Consider the following 21356-nt stretch of genomic DNA (forward strand, 5'->3'; position numbering starts at 1 on the left):
ATTGTATTGGACACAGAAAGTCAGCTGATTTAAAGAAAAAAAAAGATCCTGCAGGATGTGGGTGTTTAAGACCAAAGCAACAGCAAAAACCACGCAGATGGCACATTGCTGTATGTGGAAATGACAAAAGCCAGGCCCCTAACAACCAAGTGCCAGAGATGCTGCTGGGAAGGGCAGGAGAGCCAAGGCAGGGACTCGTGAGCACCATGCTCCAGAAGAAAAGGGGTCAGTCTACCTTGACAAGAGCCCAGGGCACAAGCGATACAGAATGAGGCTGGAAATGTAAACTGAGACCAAGCCTTGCAGCTGAGGGCGGTCTGTCCCGGTGATGGTGGAGGTCCACGAGAGGGCTCCAGCCCACTCCATTTGCAGAGTGTCTGCCCCTAAAGCTGGGCAGGTTTGGGGGAGGAGGAGCTATAATGTGAAGAGTGTGGGCTCAGGTGGGAGGCCTTGGGACGGTACCCCGGGAGGGTGGGCTTATCATGACCTTCTGTACTGCCTGGAGGCCCCACCAAGCACAGGACAACACAGCCATCCCAGGAGGCAGGTGTTAGCAAGCAGGGTCCCACGACAGATACTTATCACCATATATGGAATGAAAACTTCTAGGGAAAAGGAGGAAGAAAAAAAAGATTGGAGTAGGCTTAAGAAGAAAAGAACAACATACCTAAAGATAGCCTAAACAAGGCAGCCCAGCCCCTGGTGCCTGCCTCACTGCCTGCTAGCCATGTGGCGTGCCACACGCCGGAAGCTTTCATTTACCTTTGTCACCGCCTATGAAGCCAAGAGCCATCCCTGGGGAGAAGGCTCCCCAGGCAGCGGAGGCCCGCCTGCTCTCACACCCAGCCTCGGCCTCCAACCCCCAGCCCCACGGTCCCCCAGACCCTCAGGCCCCTGCTCGCTTTCCCCCAGGCCGCCGGCCCCCTACACTGAGGTCCCCAGCCCCCAGCGCCCATGGCCCCGAGGCCCTCAGCCCTGCTCCACGCCGCCGCCTGCTGCCACTTCCTCCCCCAGCCTTGCTGCCCACCTGGCCACACAAGAGCCATGGCCTCCACAGCTGTTTTCCCACAACCGAGGAAACCACAGGCCAGGCCTGCCGCCTCCCAGCCAGCTGGGCCACACCGCGACAGCCAGCTGGCTAACCAGTGTTTGTGCCTGCTGGCTCACTCTGCCACTCGCCAGGTCCTTTGCTGCAGCCCAGAAAGTAATTGATAAAGACTTCCCTGGTGGCTGTAAATTATCAGCTGCCTTGAGTGCCACTTAATAGGGATGCTTCAAATTGAACCACGAAGACCCCAGAGGCATGTGCCTTCCTGACGCATCACACCATGTCCTCATGAGAGAAAATGGCCAAGCGATAACCATATCCAAATTTTTCTGGTCCAGTCCACTGCAAAGGCTAGCTCTCTTGCTCTTCCCTAAAATGACCAAATCATAAAGGTCTGTGCTTGCTCTGTGCTCCTGAGCTCTTCCCTTGGCCTCCAACTCCTGTGACCACCTCCTCAGTCTCTCCTTGTCAGCCATGCTGGGGCTGGGTGGGGAATGCCACTCGTGGGATGGAAGGGGATCAGCTAGGCTGAACTTCCCAGATTGCCAGTTAAATTTGATTTCAGATAAACAGCAAATAGTTTTTGGTAGTATATCCATGCACTATTTGGGACATACTTCCACTAAAAACATTGGTTGTCTGAAATAAAGGTTTACCTTGGAATCCTGTATTTTTCGTTGCTAAATTTGGCAACCCTGAATGTGGAGAAATAGCAGGACCCACAGCTGTGGGCAGCCCCACTCCCCTCCACGGGTACCCCCAGAGGCCACCACAGACAGGGCCCTGTCTCTGACCTGTACCTTACCATACTGACCCTGAGTGCACTTCTCAAAGGCCTGCAGGTTCTGGGGGCCCCACCTTGAGGCCAGAACCCCTGGTAGCTACACAGGAAGGCAGCTTCTCAGCCAAAGGAAGAGGTCTCCAAGGGCCCTGAAGGAAACCCCCTGCGGGGAAGCCCAAGGGGAGAGGTCCTCCCTGAGAGGCACTGAGGCACCGAGCAGGCACCCACAGGACCAGCAGGGTTGGGACATGAGCCTGTCCTGGGCAGCCCCACACCCCCACCAAACAATGTAACCTAAGGCCTGCAGGGGTGGGTGGCTGGCTGGCTTAAAAGGAGCATGAACTGCTTTATAAATGGCCTTCACCAAGGGCCTTGAGGCAGCTGTCTGGGCAGGCCCCAGCATGAGTCCTGGCAGGAGACATGGCCCAGCCTGCAAAAAAGCATCTCGAGGGCTTGGTGGACTTACAGGCTCCAGGCCAGGGCAATGCCATGGATATGTGGGGCATTTCTCTAGCACTAACAACTCAATACTAGAATGACACTTCATCTCTAATCTGTAGACTATTTTTGCTATTGTCCAGAAAGCCACTGGCTGATAATGTTTGAACTATGTAAAGTTGCCATTTTTGTAAGTCAAGAATGTTAGAATATTGGCAATTACATGTGGCCTACCCACAGTGCTGCGCACCTGCTGTGCATCAAACTCCATGTGGGGTCCTTTAAGGATTTTCACCATGTAATATTTAATTCTTACAGCAACTTTTTAAGATAAGTATCACTGTAGCCATTTTACAGATACAGAAATTGAGGTGCAGGGAGGCAAAATACTCATCCAGCTGGACACACACTCCAAAACCCATGTTCCTATCATCCGCCAGGTGGCCTGGGTCACGTGGGTTCTTCCACCCGCTGTGCTCTGCCTCTGGGTCAGTGGGGGCCATGCCTGCAGCACTGGGCTCCCCCTGGACTCCTATCCTGCCAGGGCCTGCCTGTGCAGCAGCCACTCTGCAGTTAATCAAAGCCTGGCCACTGAATTAGCAGCAAAGTGTACTTAACAAACCATTTCAAGAGGAGAAAAACATTTGAAAGTCCATTTAGAGTGAGAGAGGATGAGGGTCAAAGAAAGGCACTCATAAAATAAACAGTCATCAAGGGAGGAAAATCAAGTCCAACCAGTTTAAATCGCCTTAACCATGACTGTAAACTAACATGGAGTGAACCACTGTGAAGGAATCAGGTACAGGGCGATCCAGCCTCACAGCAGACCCAGAGGCAAGTGCTTCAGTGGCTCTCCTCCAAAGAAACCTGCTGAGCCCCATCGAGAGGTGAGGATGAGGAATCCCCAAAAGGAACAAGTCAAGGCCAGGGAGTGTCACTGGTGTCCTGGCCGACCACAACCCCCGCCTCAGGGACTGAGACCAGCACAGCAAGATAAATAAAGGGGCTGCCAGACTCCAACTTTGAAAGAAGAAAAATGAATGTTCTTCAACTTCTGAAACATAATTTTGGAAGTCAGAGCATACATCATGCACAATAAAAGTAGTTTCCATTAGTTCCAAATGAACATCTGTGGAGATCAAAGTTTGAGGATAAAAAAGGAGACTGACCTTCACATGGGCCACATAGTGATGACACGTCTCTTCCATGTGGACCAGCTGCAGCTTCTCTGTGACCTGACCTGTGGACTCTCCCAGCAACACAAAGTAGACCCTGGGCAACTGGCCCTTCTCCTTTTTGCCCACATCAGCTGTCATGATATAATTCAGGCCTGCCAATAAATAAGGTCAAAGCGTGAGTGAGGACAGACATGCAGTGACAAGGCCACCTCCCACCCCTCCCACAGTCACAAGCACATTGCACACAATGCCTAGCCCTCCACTGCACAGGGAACTGCAGGCCCGAGTCAACACCTTCTCGGAGAGAAGCCTGTGGCCAGGGCCCTCCAGCTGAGAGAGAACCAAGACTGCCCTCTGCCTCCTGGTGCTGCTGTGTGTGTCACAGTTCATGGCTCTCCCTGACTTAAAGTGTGAGTTATCAACTGAGCCACCAACATACACATCAACAGTCAGCTGTACCCAACACAGCATCCTGAAAAGCAGATGCCATGGTGAGCCTACAGAATATTCCTGGAAGCTGCTGAAATTACCAGGCTGCCTGTGGTACTGACTCCATAAAACAATGGGACGTAAGCCCAACACAAAGGAGCAATCACTCACTAAACCTGACACATCTTACAGATGTTGAGCGGTGCTCTGTAACCACTATGTGTACTGGCCATGTGCCATTCTTGGCCCACCAAGCACCACTTAGCTCCAGGCACTGCCGCAGGCCCAGGGGGATATATCCAGGAACAACACAGGCAAAAGCCCGTCCTCATGGAAATGCAGACCAAGGCTGAGGCTGACTCAATTCCCAGGTGACCTAGTGCGTTGATCACACATTTTATGGTGCCGAGTGTTTCAACAAAACCATGACCACTGCAGGGCCTGTGCTGAGGTGCCCTCCTGAGAAGGGAAACTTATCACCTACACCTGAATGTGAAATGCCAGGAGGCAGAACCTCCTGGACACAAGCCGGGACTAACAGAATGCACATTCAATAAACCCAAAAGGTTCCACCTCCATGATTGCTGAGTCGGTTAGTAAAATATATGACAAGGTGTTTTATTAAGTAAATAGGGCTCTCCATTAATAGGCCCACTCCCTGCTTTTCTGGGCCACAGAACCCTGTTTCCAAGGTCAGCTCCTCTATCAAATCTTTTGTTTTTTAACTGCTTTGTGGACTCGGGGAAATACGTAATTTTTTTAAGTGAGAGAAAAAGAAACTTGTCCCTAAAATGACCATAAGAGACTGCTGAGCACTGGGACAGACAACCTAGCCCTGCCAGGCTCCTTTTAGCTCCTTAGAAGCCGAGGCTCCTACACCAGTAAAAACAGCTCACACCTGCCCTGCACACCCGTGAAGCGGGGCAGCAGGGACAGCTCTGGCATTTGCATCAAAGGGATCAGCCACCAGGGAAGGTAAGAATGAGGAGAGGGAGGCGACCTGGACAGGCATTCTGCAGCTGCCCCAGGACATATTTTTGATGCGTCTGATGGTTTTCCTGGGCTTCTGCCATGCCAAGCTGGTGGATTGCTGGTCAGGAAGGGTGAGTCTGCCCCAGCTTGTTTATTTTGGCAAACAGCCAATTTCCAAGGCAAGGCTGGGTCACCACAAGGGACCTGAGACCCAGAAAATCCCAGGCAATAACAGTAAGAAGAAAAAGAATGCCTGTGGGAAAATCTTCAACACGGGAATCTGTACAGGAATTACACACAACTCCCCTGGTGACAACAGCAGGAAATGGGGTCCACTCATAGAATGTTAGAGCTTAAGGACAATCCTATGGGCCATCTAGCTCCAAACCCTCATTTTTCAGATGAGAAACTGAGGCCTCAGAAGGGAACAAGACTGGCTCCAGAGAGCCACCCACCGCAGAGCCAACTCTAGAACTCTGCTCATCTCCAATGTCAGGCCATTCCTATCACCCTGATTCTTGGTGCATTTTCTAAACAAAAATTTCCAACAAAAGACTCATTTTTTGAACATACTAACAGAACCAAACAAGTGCCCAGTTCTAGAACTGAACTCAGGCCAATTTACTTTCGACTGATCACAATTTCCCTGAGCCACAGCCAAACAGTAAGAAAGGGTAAGCTATAAATGAAGTCAGTTTCCAAGTTCCGTTTAGCCAGATGAGGGCTAGCGATGGCGGACATTGCTGGGAGACGAGGCAGAAGGGTTTGGTCGGATAAGCCAATGCTGTGGCAGTAGCTGCTGAGCCAGCCTCCCCGGCAGCCCCCTACCTGGCCTTCCTCCCAAGTGACAGAGATACACCTGCCCTCCCACGGGCAGGCAATCACAGAGGACAGAGGGTTTGAATCTTGCCAGCAATGAGCTGAGCTCAGAGAAAGCCTGGGTGGAAATGAACACAGGAGAGCAGAGCACACTGTATCAGAGCCACACCTGTATCATCTCGGCTTTTACCTATTCTTTGCTATCCAGCCCAACTTGCAAGTGCCAGCAGCTGCATGCCCTTTCCCAAGGGCTTTCTCTGGTGGCTCTGCCCACAGGCACGGCAGGCCAGAAGTTCCACAAAACTAAAGTCCCCAGAGCAGCCCTCGGTACTGCATGACCCCAGCTCCTACATCCCTCAGGTGGGGTGACTCTGAGGTGTGTTCCACACTGATTCCCAGGCTTCCACAGCGAGGTTCAGCTCCTGCTGCCTGCAATGGTAACTCGCTTACTTACACACACACACACCTTCTGTTGGTCTTGCTGTAATGGTTTATTTTATGCCTCAACTTGGCTAGGCCATAGCACCCAGAGAGTTGGTCAAGTGACAAGTTGGATGTCACTGCTACGGTACTTTTTAGATGAGATTAATTTTAATTCAGTAGCCTTTGAATAAAGCAGGTGATGCTCCATAATGTGGGTGGGCCTCACCTAATCAGTTGAATACCTAAAGAGGAAAAAAACTGAAGTCTCCTCTAAACAGAAGAAATTCTACTTCCAGACTGCCTGCAAGCTGCATTATCAATATACACATCCTACTGGTTCTGTTTCTCTGGAGAACCTGGCCCAAGAAGCTGCTTCCCTTCCTGCTCACTGTCCCACTTTTATTGATGTTTCCTGGGATCACGTGCTGAATCAATCATGTGCACTCAAATCCTGCCGTCAGGCTCTACTTCTAGGAGAACCTGAATTAAGATGAGGTAAGCCAGCAAGAGGGAATTCATTCAGCCTTCAACATGGGCCAAGCACTGTGCTGGGCACTTTAAAACCCCAACTTTGTCCTCCAAAGCCCCATCTCACTGTAGCATCGCTGACCCAGCATATCCCTATTGAACTCAAGGAGGGGAGAAACAGCTCAGAGTTACTAGAAACTGAGCTGAGGACCAGAACTGCATGGGCGCGAGGACCAGAAAGAGCATGGGCATGCCTACATGTTCACCTATCAGATTTTTCTGAAACATTAAAGTATGGAATCACAGACATGGAATCATCCAATTAGCCAAGTGCAGTCACTTTGGAAGCATTTCATCTTAGAATTGCCTACTTAGTATTTCTCCTTAAAATGTATTTTGACATTTAAAATTACACAAAAAGGAGTCAGTTTTGTATCAAACTCTCTCGGAGGCTCATGATGGGAAACCCTGCCTGAGTGAGGAGCGCCTGCAGCCACCCCGGCAGCAAGAAGTACAGAGCATTCTGAGGCCCTGAGCATGACTGGCAGTTTCAAGGCCACTCCCCGACTGTGTCTGACAGGGGGTCTTAGAAGTGGAGGAGTTGCCCGGGAAGCAGCCAGGCAGCTGGCTGGGGTCAGCAGCCCAGCCCAGGGGAGGGTGGATGCATGGGGCTGGCCCCATCCCGGGGAGGAGCTGGTTCTGATTAGGGACTGCTCCAACGGCTCAGCTCACAAATTTAGGTTTCCTCTGGCAGCTTGTGTCCATGCCATGTCGAATGATGTCATGTTGATGGAAAAGCTGATCAGCCCCAAAGTAATGCTTCCAGCCTCCTCCTTCCCCTGCCCCCAGCTGGCTCCCAAGGGCCCCCCACACCAGCCTGGGCCAGGAGGGAGCCAGCTGTCTTGAATCAACTCGGCTCTAGCTGCTCCAAGCAAGGTTTGATTCATTCTCATTCTCCATCAGAAGATGATTTCAGCTGTGAAATTCTACTAATAAATCATCTTTCCAGACTTACTCTGAGCTTCCCTTAGAGTTCCCCAGGAGAGGAGGGAAAAAGGATATTTCCACTTTACTAGCTTTCCTAAGCTTCCTTCCCCTCCCCCACCAAGAGTCTGAGATGGTACTTTATTAAACGCAGTTCCCCCATTCCTCATGTAACAGGGAACTGCTTCATTATCGCTCCTCTGTGCTGCTCGAGACCAGGTGGAGCTCAGAGAATGCTGTGTCCAAATGCTTTCTGGAGTAGAAATGTACCCCTAACACTAGAGGAAGAGTCTGGGGACACGCTAGCTGGTTTTGACCCTACTTCTGCCACTAGCTTGGATGACCTTGGTGCCATCTTTCAGCACCTGGGCTCAAGTGCTTGTCCGGAGACAGGGCAGACACCCCTGCTCACTCACAGCTTTGCCAGGCTAAGACCCATGGAAACACAAGGGCACCAGATCACAGCACAAAACACAACCACGTGCGGCTCCCCACTTCCTGGTTTTCATTTAGCACACAGGGGAGATTCCAGAATGGCTGGCTCAATTTTCACCTCCAGAGACTGACAAGCACACTTAGGCTTCAGCCTGACCAGCTAGGCACAGGATCGCGCATTGGCAAGGCATTCACCACCCTTGCTATGGCAGCCAGGCTGCTGCTCCCCAGGCCAAGATAAAGTGATTGATATGGAACTGTCAGAATTGGGCACTTTGCACCCCAGCACAGAGCACAGGGCCAGCCATACATGGTCTCAGACACCCCCGAGAGAGCGAGCAAGGGGGCCTTGGGTGTTTTGTCTTGATCATCTGCCTCCCTCTCCCGGAACACAAGCTCCATGAGGGTACGGACTCACCTGGCTGGCCGCTCTGTGTCCAGGGCTGCACACAAAGTCTGGCACTTTAAAGAACTTAATAACCACTAGTTGATCGAGTGGCCCATCAGGTGCTTCCATAACTCCACGTGCTGGGATACCTGCCTTTCTGGGTAAGGAATCTGCTGTCCCTCAGCTGCAAGCCTGCCCTGTTCTGCTCCATGAGGCTGGGACTCTGCAAGCCTCTTTTCTGCTTTGCCAGAGGCTGACAAGACACAGAGCTCCGGCGGGGCTGGGGCCAGGGCCGGGGCTGGGCAGGTTGGGGTGGGGGTTGGGCTACAAGACTGCAGGAGGAAGAAAGGCTTGCTCCTTCCTGCCTGCTTCCTTTCCTATCAGCTTACCCAGCAAGTTTCCCACAGCAGTTAATTCCACTTAGTCTCCCCCACATCCCAGAGCCAGCCTCCCTGCACCCCCTCTGATGAACAGCACCAGTGAGTGGCCCATTCTCCCCAACTTGGGTCCAGGTCTGCAGGGCCCTTTCTCCACACTGACAGTTTCTGCTGACCCCAGGGAAGTGGTGCAACCTCACGTGACCTTCCCTTTGTTCCCCTGGACCAGTAGTTCTCAAATCTAAGCCACTGGCAGGTCTCAGGCCCACACTCAGTACTTCTGATTCAGCAAGGATTTGCATTTCTAACAAGGTCCCATTTCTGCTGCGGCTGGTGCAGGGAAACAGCTCGAGACCCCCCAGTCCACACCCAGATGTCGTGGCCACTTCCTTCCAAGTCTTCCTGACCTGCCTAATGGATTCCAGTATTAAATTCCGTTAAAATAACCAGCTTCTGTTTCCTGGCTGGACCCTGCCTGTCGCAGAGCCCCTACAGAGCCCCTCCACAGTCCCCACAGTATTGCTAGATGTCACAGCAGCCCTGTGGTGGCTTGGCTATTCAGTTGGCCCTGATACTCCTGAGACCAAGTGGAAGCTGTGGTTTCCCACTGCTAGAGCAGAAAATGAAGAACGAATGGAGTCCCTTCTCTGGGCATTTGCTCCAGCCCCACTAGGTCCCGAGAGAGAGAAGCAACTGAAAACACAAGACCATAAGAGCAATTACCTACGGCACCCACACCACCCCCAGAGAGGGCCCGGGGCACAAGATGCCACAGATGGGTGTCTCTGAAGGGACCACTCTAGCCAGCTGTTCAGAGGTGGCCAGCATGTGACTGTGGCCTCTTTACTGCAACCATGCTGACAAACATGGAAATGCAGGCATGAAGAGGTGCCCAGCAGGCCTGCCCAAGGCAGATACATGTTCACCAGGCATTCCGGGGCCAAAACCACCACCACAGTGGCCCTGCAGCTGCCAGTGCCAGGAGTGAGCAAGCTCCCAACAAGCATCCCAGCCCACAGCCAGCTCCCACTGCAGAGTGCTGGGCAATGACGCTGAGCCTGTGGCTGCAGAGGACGTCTGTGCCCCTCTGTTGCCTGGAGGACACGGCCCTCATCTCTCTGACCACAGAGCCACAGTGCTGTGTCCATGCTGAGCCTCTGGACTCCACCTCCCCCACTCCCCCTCCACCCTCGCTGGGCCCCCAAGCTATCTTTCACCTACACCTGATTCCCAACAGTTCCACCATGGCTGCCCATTTTCCCCTCCCCCAAACTCCCTCCATTCCACTGTCTGCACATTTGGGGCAGCTTTCTGGCTCATTGCCATGAATGCCAGCAGAAAAGACAGAAAAATGCCAGGATGGGTGATTTTCTGCACTGCCCTATTGATACCAAAATTCTCCAGTTATCACCCTGGTTAAGCCTGAACCTTTAAAAGGGTGTGACAGCACCCCCTTAGACTGTAAAGGGACGTTTGATTTCATCAATGAACCATGTGGTGGGTGGAGGATAGGGGGCAGCCTGGACGGACAGCATACTCTTCTCCATGTCCACCCTAATGCAGACACTGGCCAGGCGGCTCCAAACGTCGCAGCCCTTCTTTCTAGTTGCACCGAACACTCCATAAGGGCCAGGCTCCTGTCCCTACATCTCCACGGGTCCCACAGGCCTGTCCCACCCATGGCCCAGTGAGGTTTCAGCCTGGTCCACGTACATTTGGGGAAACAATGCTAGGGGCCAAATACTTGTTCTAGAGCTGGAGGCTGTGTTAGACTGCGGTACAGTGGTAAGCAGGAAATGAAGAGAAACAGGCTCAGAGGGGAGGATGTCTGGCCTGGGGCCGTGGCCCAAGAGGCAGCCAAGACGCAGAGTGATAGAGACTGCAGGACATCCCTCGGCTGCCCACCACCCACCAGCACTCCAGCCATAACACCCTCCTGAGCCCAGGCTCCACAGCTCATTACCAATTTCTCCCGGAACATGCTGGCCATGGAAACTAAAGCAGGCGGTGACGTTCAGGCAGTTCACAGGCTGCTGTCCGTCATGACACTGGGGAGCCGTGATGTTGATGGAGGCTGGCAGGGAGATGGAGACGTCCACCGTGATGACGGGTCTTGCCCTGCAGGCCAGAGAAGAAGGTGACTTGGTCATGCTGAGGAGCAACTCTCAGCACCAAACAGAAACTAAACCCACAGGACAAACCCGAGGCCCGGTATTTAATTAAGGTGTGGAATAACCTGGGGGCGAAGGGCCAGGGTGCCCTGTAAAGGCCTTTTCCTGGTCTTAGAAGTGGCTTATTTCCTAAGAAACTAACGGTTAGCTTCCCAGTAATAAAGGCAAGCTAGCTGTTAATAAAATACATCTGGTTGAAGCCATAAATGAACCACCAGATGTTGGGGGATTATTTAAAATTTCACTGATTAAATTCCAATTTCCATTTTATTAGGGCAATATTAATACATTCAAGAGGACTTCCTACAGCAGGCGCCATGACTCAAGAAGCAGATGCACAACCAGGGGTGTCCCCAAAGCATTTACTGCTCTTGTCAGCATGAACTGCAAAGTTCCAGTCCCACCCAGGGTGAACCCACCCCGCATACCCCATTCTGTATTTTTCTAAAAGAGCTTGATTAATGGAGTCTCAGCTGGTAACAGCAAAGTGCTTCGAGTTGAAGGGATCCACCTTCAACTCAGGACCAAGTGAAACCCAGTAAACGTTCCCACTGTGATCACCACCTGCCCTGATGGACACCACGGCTGTAGTTCCGCAGGTCCCCAGCAGCCAGCAGAGGCTGGGGGTAGGCCAACCATCATGCTCCCGTGGCAAACGTGCTCACCGGCAGCCCACCCAAGCTGTGGCTAAACCTTCTGACCCCGGGCCTCACAAAGAGAGCTTTACCTCTGAGGGGCCCTGGCCTTCACACCTTGGGGGGACAGACTAGGATCATGGGGCATTGGTGCTCGGGAGCAACGACCTCACTGTGTACACCGATCCTGCAGAGAGCACCAGAGTGATGAGGCAGACAACCCGCTCCCAGGAGAAAGCACGAAGGAGAACCTCCAAGAAAAAGGAAGCGAGGAGATGGGCGGCCCCATAGGGTAAGGGGCTTTCAGCACCGCCACCACTCCCACGGGACGTGGGTCAGGACAGGAACAGCTGTGACAGCATGAGGGAACTGTGTGGCTCCCAGAGCCAATCTGGCTGCAGGGCTAACAGGTCAGACAAAGGCGACCCTGAACGAAATCCAGTGTCCTAGTTTCCAGGTTGCTCTGGGTCCACCCTTAGAAGATGCTATAAATAACTTAGAAGATCAGCAGTGTGCTGCTGCTCAGTGTGGCTGTGAGGACACCCGTGGGCACTCCGTGAAGCCCATCAGCCCTTCAGCAGGGGCTCAGGCCCCCTGCTCCTGGAAGCCTGCCCTATACCCCTGGCAGCTGGATGTCCTCCCTCTCTGCGGTCCCAGCACTGCATGCACAATTCACCTCACCTACTGATTAAGGTCTATTTCCACACCCACCGCACCAGCCTGCAGCCCCCCAAGGGCTGGGACCTTGGCGAGTTCATCCTGATGTCCCCAGGATAGCAGGTGTTCACAGACCCTTGTTAAATGGGTGCCAAGGGGTGAGAACCACCGGAGTGCCCAAAGTCCCACAGAGCAGAGGCACCAGGCTGAGCTGGTCCCCTGGAGCCCCCACCCTCCTGCCTGGTCATGGCACAGAGGTGAGGCCCGGCCCCTCCACACCTGGGCCACCTCACAGGAGGCTGCCTGTGTCTCCCGCTTATGGCAGAGCTTTGCAGAAAGTGGTAAGGTGGCCAGGAAACAAGTGGGCAGCCCAGCAAAAGGGCCTTGATGATAGCTGCCCACAAACCCTCCCAAATGAGAGATGGGGACCTTCACAGCACAGCCCCTCCAATGCCAGTCAGATCATTCCTGCAAATCGTTATATCTCAACTCCAGGTATTGTGTTTGGACGGGAAAAAGCCAGAAATCTTTCATAAACCTCTCTGATCACTTCCCCTGCATGTCCACAGCCTGGCCCAGTAGCCTATCATGCTCTCGCAGGACCTGCCCTCCTGAACTAACCTGAGGGAACAAACTGCTCCCACTCCCGGGGACAGGAAACTGCCTGTCACAGCCGCCTGCAGATGTGCCAGCCTCTAGAAGAAGAGCGGGGGGCATCCAAGGACAGCACCACCAAGCTTTGAAGACAGAAGCTGGCGGCTGGCATTCCTTCTGGTGGCTCTGACCGTCCAAAACCCGGTGCAGACAGACCCACCTTACCATGGCTCAACAGGTGTTTTTGACTTTATGATGGTGTGAGACTAGCATACATCTGCTTTTTTTTAAGTTGCTCTTTTTCCAAGGCTAGCAAATAGACGTATGATCCTCTCAGAAGCTGGGCAGTAGAGGTGAGTGGCCAATCACCATGGTGACAACTGGGACACTGGTGACAATGCTGTCCCCATGCACCCATTCTGTGTTTCACTTTCAGTGCAGTATTCAAATTACATGACATACTCAACACTTTATTATAAAATAAACTTGTGGCAGATGATTTTGCCCAACTGTGGGCTAATGTAAGTGTTTTGAGCACAGTTTATGTGGGCTGGGCTGAGCTAGGATGCTTATAGCTGTATTAAATAAATTTTCGACTTGACAAAATTTCCATTTATGATGAGTTTATCAGGATGTAACCCTCTGTAAGTTGAAGGAGAGCTGCATTTCACTCCTGGGTGAATAATGCACCCAGCAGGATGTCCTCTGGTGTGGTGTCGCTCCGATTCCTGGACCTTCTGGAAGTCAGTGCTCCTTGCAGGGCAGAGACAGGTGGGCAGACAACAAACAGCCTGCACCCCTGGTGAGGGTGCTCGACTACTAACCCAGCTCCAAGCCATCTACTGCAGGGCGCTAATGTCTACAGTTTAAAACCACTCCCAGGAAGACTTTCTGTAAACTGCAGCCCAAAGCATTCCTAACCCACACACCTCTGGACTCTCCCTAGGGCATTTAAAGAGCACAGTGTGTTTTTGTGCATGCACACCCATGGCCCTCATCCCCTTTTGGATCCCCGCAAACCCTGAGGGAGCTCCAACTCTGTCCAACTTGCCAGTCTGCCAGGGCATGGCTGGGAAGCCCGCTAGCTTCTCACTGAAGACTGCAGACTTTGTTCCCACTGTCAGTCACATCCAGCACCTTCTCACTGGATGCCACAGATGACCAAACATCTGGCCCTGGACATGCTGGGCCACCCTGAGTTCCCCATGCTCCTGGGAGAGCCCTGAGGTGGTCACACTCTGCTTCATCTCATCCACACTCCAACCTGAACCTTGCCCTGAGCCCATTCCAATCTTGGAGCCTGGCTCTAAGACAAGGCCCCCGAGCCCATGGTCTACTCACCACATCCCACCGGCCCTCCCTCACACCCCAGTCTCCAGCAGTCCTCCTCCCGCCAGGCCCCAGGGCAGGAAAGAGGTCAGGGCAAGGTTCCTACGGACAAGGATGAAGCTGAAGGTGACCGTCTCTCATACGTCTAGGAGAGTAACGGACTCAGGGGGAGCAGGGAGGATCTCAGAGGTGTTCTTGGCCTCATGTTTGAACCACCTGCCAATCTCATTTGCTCCTTCATAGCCAAGCTTCTAGAAACAAGTCAAAATTTACTGTTTTCTTGCTTGTTCTTCTCTGCCCCACCCATAGCCATCTCACTCCTGCCCCTCACTTCTCTGGACCTACCAGGGCCAAGGACACCACTGACCTCAGGCCTCACAGCAGGGCTTTCTCTGCTCAGCTTAGCCACATACCCTTGCTTTATCATCCTCAGGGCACTTAACACAATCCACAAGATCTCCTTTTTTAACAAACAAAACTTCTATGTCACTTGGTTTCCTCATCCATAAGATGGGAATAATCATATCTATGTCATGGAGTTGTTAAAAACACTGAGTTAACACATGTTCTACCAACAAACTCTAGTATGTTCAGTCAGTGAACACCACTCAGTAAGGGGAAAAAATGGAACAACAGCATGGACGAATCCCAGACACATTAGATTGAGTGTAAGAAGCCAGAAACGAGAGTGCATACTGTAAAATTCCATTCCCGCAAAATTCTACAACCACCAGCAGTGACCTATGGTGATGGAAACCAGAAGAGGGGGTGTAACTAGGAAGAAGGAGGGATAATACCCACGGTGACAGGAATGTCCTTTATCTTGATGCAGCTGTAGCCCAACCGGTGTTTATGCTGGTGAAAGCTCATCAAGTTTTCTTAAACTGGCAGATCCTGCTGTGTGCAAATCGCACCGCAATACAAAATGCAACACCAGGAAAGCCACTACACAAGTGCTCCCCAGGGGCAACGTGTGGCAGGTGCACGTGACACCAGTGGTGTGTTTGTCTGTATTAATGTCCTTCAAGGTTTCCCCAGGACCTGGCACATGGTTACTTCCTGACAGGTCAATTCACATTAACTGCGAAGTGAGGGAACAGATGATCATGAGCTCATTGCCCTGCGCACGCCTCCGGCGACTATTGTGGCCTTCTGACCGCCTTGGCCAGGCCAGTGCCCACCAGGCCCCCTCCTAAAGCCTCTACTCTCAATGAAGCTGCCTGGCTCTCTCCTTCGTGGACTTTACCTTTGTCCGCATAAGATCTGACCTCATCACATCGGAGCTGACCGCCACCCAGGCTTGGGACCAGGTCTCCCATCCCCGTGTAACTGCCTCACTGCATGTACACCCACGTGCGGTCCACCCAAAGAGAAGGCTGACCCTTACCACCAAAGACAGCAAAGGAAAAGCCCCTCTGGGTTGACGCTCACAGCTGAAAGTTTACAAAACACAAGAATGATGATAAAGCAGAACAGACAGAATGTACACCAGATGCTCCCCATCTTAATAGGGCCTGTTTTCAACACGAGAGCCAAGGACCATGTTTTGTTCTAGAGGAATCCTGACAAGCCCAAGCAAGCTGCCCAGGGCAGTGGGAAGACTGAAAATGACACCAGAAGGCACCTGGTGGAGCTCTGGTGACACAAGGCTAACCGCAATCTGTATGCTCAAAAAATTGTTTTACCTAAGACAGAAATTACCAGCGCAGAGGAATGAGTGAAAGAGAAAATGGGAATAAAAAGGCCAGGTGGGCTTTGTCCATGAAGCCACTGTCTGGGGACCAACTGCCACCTTCAAATACTGAAAGGCTGCTGTGGGAAAGACACGGGTTCGAGAAGCAGGACTTCAGGGAGGCAATTCAACCTGATCTGTAGGAATTACTAACATTTACTGAGCAGAGAAAGGCAGTGCTGAATGAGAAGAATCTCGGGTGTGGAACCACATGGCCTCTGGGATTTCTTCCAGCTCTGAGATCCCACTAGCCTAGTTTAGAAAGTCCTGCCATCAGGTTACTAACAAAGCCTGAGAGCTGGCTCCCACTCCAAAGTGTCATTCCGCCTCCTCTGACTCACACAGACAGAAATACTTGGAGGCGGCTCGCGGGTGGGATGGCAGCCCACACCCGGACTGCCTGGATTCCCTGGGCCTGGGCTCACATCTCTCTCCGCTGCCACCACCAGGGAATGAAGTGCTGCCAACCGGGGGGGTGTGGTGGGGGGGCTGCGGGTGCAGGGTGAGGAGGAGATGGACAGGCGCGACAGGACAGTGCTTCCCGGCCCGCGCAGTGTCAGGTCACCATAGGAAACGTGCGTGCAGCACATTAATGGGAGGGGCTGTTAATGGAAAAAGGCAAAAACTCCTAGGGCTTCAGCCACCCTAAACTCTGTGTAGAAGCCCCAGGGGTGCTATCATCTCACACTTGTAGGTTTTCGAGGCCCACCAGCTGAACACTCTGGGACAGAGGACAATCAGAATGAGGAAATAAAGGTAGCATTCCCACTTACCAAGCACCTCCTGCCAGCAAAGAACTAGACAGAGGGAATTGCTGATGAATGGTGAGCAACCCCCTGGGGACCCCATCACCAAATCCCATCCCTTTTCCATGAAGAGCATCATCTAAGAAGCAAGAGGGAATCATCTCACCTTAAAAGGACCACACTGTCAGACATGAAGGCTCCAACAGTGACATCTGAAAAACGAAGTTTACAGCGTATTCAGAAATAGACTGCAGCCCCGGCCCCCGGCCCCGCTGCAAGGTGCTCCACGGCGATGGTGGCCCAGCCCTGAGATGGATCGGGGCCCCTAGCAGCCATACTCTGGGCTATATCATGATTTTATAAGCCACTGTCCCATGTGGCAGCCAGTCTCCAGATGTGGCTGCTGAAGACCTTGAAATGTGGCTGGTCTGAACTGAGATGTGCTGGGAGTGTACGATACAGACTGACTTCAAAGACCCAGTACAAAAAAAGTTAACCATCTCATTAATAATTTTTATGTTATGTTGAAATGATGTATTAGACCAAATAAAGTATTATTAAAATTAATTACATGTATTTCTTCTTATCTTTTTAATGGGATTTTTTTAGAATATTTTAAATTTTTACATTTTTTAGAATTCTTAGATCTTTTGTAATTTTTTAAATATCTTTTGGACATGAGTGAATCAAAGAGAGATTGCAGGAATTAAATGACTCTTTGAAAAAGCTCTAGGTTCTGCAGAACATGTGACTCATCTCTGCTCCACCCCTCACTCTTCATGACCTCAGTCTGTTTCTGTGTCCTCATCTGTAAAGTGGGGATAATTATCTCCAGAGTCTTTCAAAAGCTGATAACATTGCATAATATTTAAATCAGAAAAAAGTAAATATTTGTAAAGTACATTTTTAAGTTTAAATATGTATTAAATGTGTTAAATCAGATATTCAAAACTACAAACCCAGACACAGGGGTTAGCTGGTAATGTTTATTCCTAAATAACTTTAACTTAGGAATTGTTCACCCATCTGGGAGCTCTCTGCCTTTCTTCACCTCTAATAGAAACCCCGTAGCCCTGGGGTCCGTTTAATTCTTCACAGAACCAAGCATCTGAATGCAACAGAGTCTGAATCCCTATGTCTATACTGTGATCCCTCCTTAAGGAAAGACAAACAGCAAAAATTTCTGCACTAGGATGCTTGTTAATTTTGTTGTTTTCCAATAGTCTTTTTGAATGTATTGGGTATTTGAAAATAAAGAACCTGATGAATGTGTCATTTCTTTTGTGGAAAATGCAAGATAAATTCAGATCTGTCATGAGGTATGAACACATGCTGATGGAGCAGCCGCCCAATCCCCACCTACCACACTGTGGTCTCTGGTGAGTCCCATGTTCTCTGAGGCTCAGTATCTCTGTCTGCGAAGTGGGGGGCATCCCCATCTCTACCTACCTACTGGGGTAACTATAAGATGCACATTGCATGTGGGAGCATTTTGCATATAAAAGTGCTAAGTCGATATATGGTGTTATTTAGGGATGGCCACGAGTTGCCCCAAACAAAGGGAACAGCTTTCTCAAATTTCAGAAGTCCCAGAGAGGGTCAAAATCTGGACAAAAAAGCTTCACACCAGCCCTTTTCTATTCCCACTCCTCCTGGCTCTGTAAAGTTACAGGGAACGATCAAAATTCCTCTCTGTAAGAAGCTACCAAATTTGGTGCCCTTCTACAGGATTGGATTCATTTTCACAGATCCTTCTGGGGCATTTTAAGTGAAAAGAATAATTTTCTCAAGATAGCAAGATGACCTATAGTTTCAGGGAAATTCTTTCTGATTCCATGATGACTTTGGAGTTACACAAATTCTATTCCATTTCAATACCTCACCCCCCATTTCCTCCCCTTCAAACAGCAAAAGAACCACTATCCCACCACCCAATCCATTTTAGCTAACTGGGTTATCAACTTGGGATTCAGGTTTAAAAGTCTACACTTTCATTCAGCCTCTGCAAGGCATTGATTAACCCTGAGGACCAGCCAGGTGGCCTTGAATATGGAGGTCTGTTTTGTTAGTTTTCTTTTTGCTCCAAGTCTTTCCATTTTCTTGTGCAGGTTGGGAGTGGGAAGGGTGTTGCCTGGCTCCTATTTGCCTCTCAAGAGTCAGAAGCCTCTGAATATGGTTAAACATCAAAGAAAACATGGGGTTTCAATATCGATCATTTTTAATGTGGACAGTGCTTTTTTCCTTCATTAGAAATACTTGCTGCCCCCAAAATCACTGCTTAAGTCCACCCTCTTTGTGCTTAATCCCTTCTGAATAGACGGGTCATTTTAAAATCCCAAAATAAACTTCAGCCCTTTCACTTTAAAAACAAATACCAGGCAAAATATCCCCTTCTGCTGCGTGAACTTTCCTCGTCCTCAAACGGATGTAACCACTGCTCACCAGACTGGAAATTATTTTACCTCATGGATTTATCTTCATTTATCTCATATGTCTTTAAAGAAAACAGCTTACCAGGATAGCCATTTCCATCCATATCAATGCCTCCAGATATCGACTGACCAAACATCCGGAGAACTGGACTTATCTTCCGCCCCGACAGTTTCTGAAACAGATAATAGGGAAATTGAGTCACCGGAAAGCAGTAGTAACAGAAAAGGACCCATGATTGTTAAAGCCCAGCTTCCCCACAACACTTGGTCTCCAAGTTGTTCAAATTCAAATACACTGTCAGGGTCTTCAGCAGGTAAAGACCACACAGTCCCTCATTATCATTTGCCTTGGCCAAAATGTCAACATTCAAAATCGTTTCTAAGTTCAGTGCTAATGAAAAACCCACCCCTGACTAGCATGTGGAGGTTCTGACATGCTGAATGAAGTTCGAAAAGGATGAAGTGTAACTTCCATGTCTAGTGGAGGCTCTATCTTGTCTCACACAGGTACAGCTGGCTGAAACTCTAAGAGCCCCGTATTTTCCCTGTATCTAATGGGCTAAATGTGCAACGCTCCTCTTCTAGGAGGCACACATGGTCTTCCCTACATGGGCAGGAAATCAGCATATCTAGAGGGAAGAGATGGCCATGTGGAAACCGCCTGTCAATCAAGCCAGTCAAAGATTGACAAGCTCCTGAGCACCCCAGCAGGATGAAATAGTTCCACCTAGTAAATCTAAAACTCTATGGTCCTGAATCTTCTGTACACTTCAGGAAGCAAAATAATTTTTAAAAAAAATCAATGGAAGCTGCCCTCCTCCCTAAAAGCTCTCAGCCAACCAGGAGGAGTTCACAGCATATATCCAGGGGCATGCTAGCATCTGTCCTTTTATTCATCACTAAGCTCAACACACGTTTGTTTACACACACTATAACCATTTGCTGCAGAGCCCACATCTGCCCTAGAGTGATGCTCGTGTGGCACAGTTCCTCACAAAGATGTTGAACTCCCTGTATTAGGAAAGACCCATCTTCGGTGCCCTGACCTGCTGCTTCTTCCCTTGAACAACATGGTCCATACACTGGGGGCTCCCCTCCCCACAGAGAAATGCTCTGCTTTCCCGCCACGCAGCAAGACCCATGACAGACCCAGCTTTACAGGTGTCCAGGCCTTGCTCTGGACTCCCCTCCCCCCTTCATCCTTCCTCCTCCTGAGTCACGCAAGTCACGAGTGTGCGGAGGGGGAGTTTCCACAGGATCTACAGATAAGACACGCCAGGGACATCCCACACCCCAGCAGCCCATCCATGCAAATAACTGTCCACTGCCCCCCTCAGCTGAGCTGTCCAGCAGGGAACATGCAAGCACCACAGCACAGGTCAGAACACGGTAGGAACACTGAGGAAATGCTTCTGGCTCACAGGTGGAGCCCCATGTTCTACATTGTTGTGTCTGAACCAATAGGCGTGCACATTTCCCAAAAGTCACAATTTGAGCCACTATCTTGGCTCTGAGGCTCAGCAATGCCGGCAGCAGCCTGCCCAGGTTTGCACTTCTACGGGATGCTGCGGCTGGGACAGGGGGGATGAGAGAAGGGGTGGTCCATTCGGGGATGGCAAGGACAGGCTTTGGTTATTCCACAGTTATCCACAGGCCATTACACCATAAAGCCAGGAAGATACATCTGCTTGGTGCTAATAACCCTAAATGAAAACCAGGAGCCTTGGAAAACCTCCACTTGACCAGGCTTATTTGCAGTGTCCTTACATAAAGATCAGGAGGAGAAAGACCACAGGGGATGCCGCAGCATGCCCAGGGGCTCCAAACTGAGAAGGGCACACAAAGACCTTAAGATCCACACTTCCATGGTGAACTCGGGAAAGAGGAATGAGTTAAAGAATAATGTGCAAGAACTTGAGGCCCTGGTCTCACTTTATCCAGCAGAAATAATACCAACTGGGGCCAAAGAAAAGCAATTCCCTTGCCTGGAGTTGTTCCTGATTCCTTCCTCTAGCTCACCACACAATGCCTGCTCTGTCCGGACGTGGGCCCCAAAGAGTCAGTCAGTAACGGAGTTTTTCCTTCTAAATCAGTGACCTTATCATATACACACTAGCAGCTCGGAAACAGTCATGGTTGCTTTTTTTTTTTTAAGAGCCCAAACCACTTCTCTTTGTCAAAGCTCATGAGCCGGCCTGTGTGCTGACAAAGGCGGGATGGGTCCAGCTGCTGACCCCTGCTTCCTCCTGAAGGCATCCATGCTGACCACAAAATGTAGACTTCAGCTCTCTGCAGGGATCCCACCCAGCAACAAGACCAA

At 50.7% G+C, this 21356-nt stretch overlaps 1 protein-coding gene across 1 annotated transcript in view; it reads right to left on the reverse strand.

Annotated features, from left to right (window-relative positions):
* The window catches only part of ITGA9 (integrin subunit alpha 9), a 323579-nt gene that overhangs the window by 243707 nt on the left and 58516 nt on the right, over window positions 1-21356 (reverse strand). Inside the window, exons 12-15 of the mRNA XM_036921609.2 lie at window positions 19119-19209; window positions 16771-16816; window positions 10704-10858; window positions 3437-3597 (exon numbers count right to left, since the gene is read on the reverse strand). Coding sequence (XP_036777504.2) covers window positions 3437-3597; window positions 10704-10858; window positions 16771-16816; window positions 19119-19209 — 453 coding nt within the window. The remainder of the gene's footprint in view (window positions 1-3436; window positions 3598-10703; window positions 10859-16770; window positions 16817-19118; window positions 19210-21356) is intronic.

The sequence above is a fragment of the Manis pentadactyla genome, chromosome 14 (genome assembly GCF_030020395.1).
Source record: "Manis pentadactyla isolate mManPen7 chromosome 14, mManPen7.hap1, whole genome shotgun sequence".
NCBI classification, from domain to species: domain Eukaryota; kingdom Metazoa; phylum Chordata; class Mammalia; order Pholidota; family Manidae; genus Manis; species Manis pentadactyla.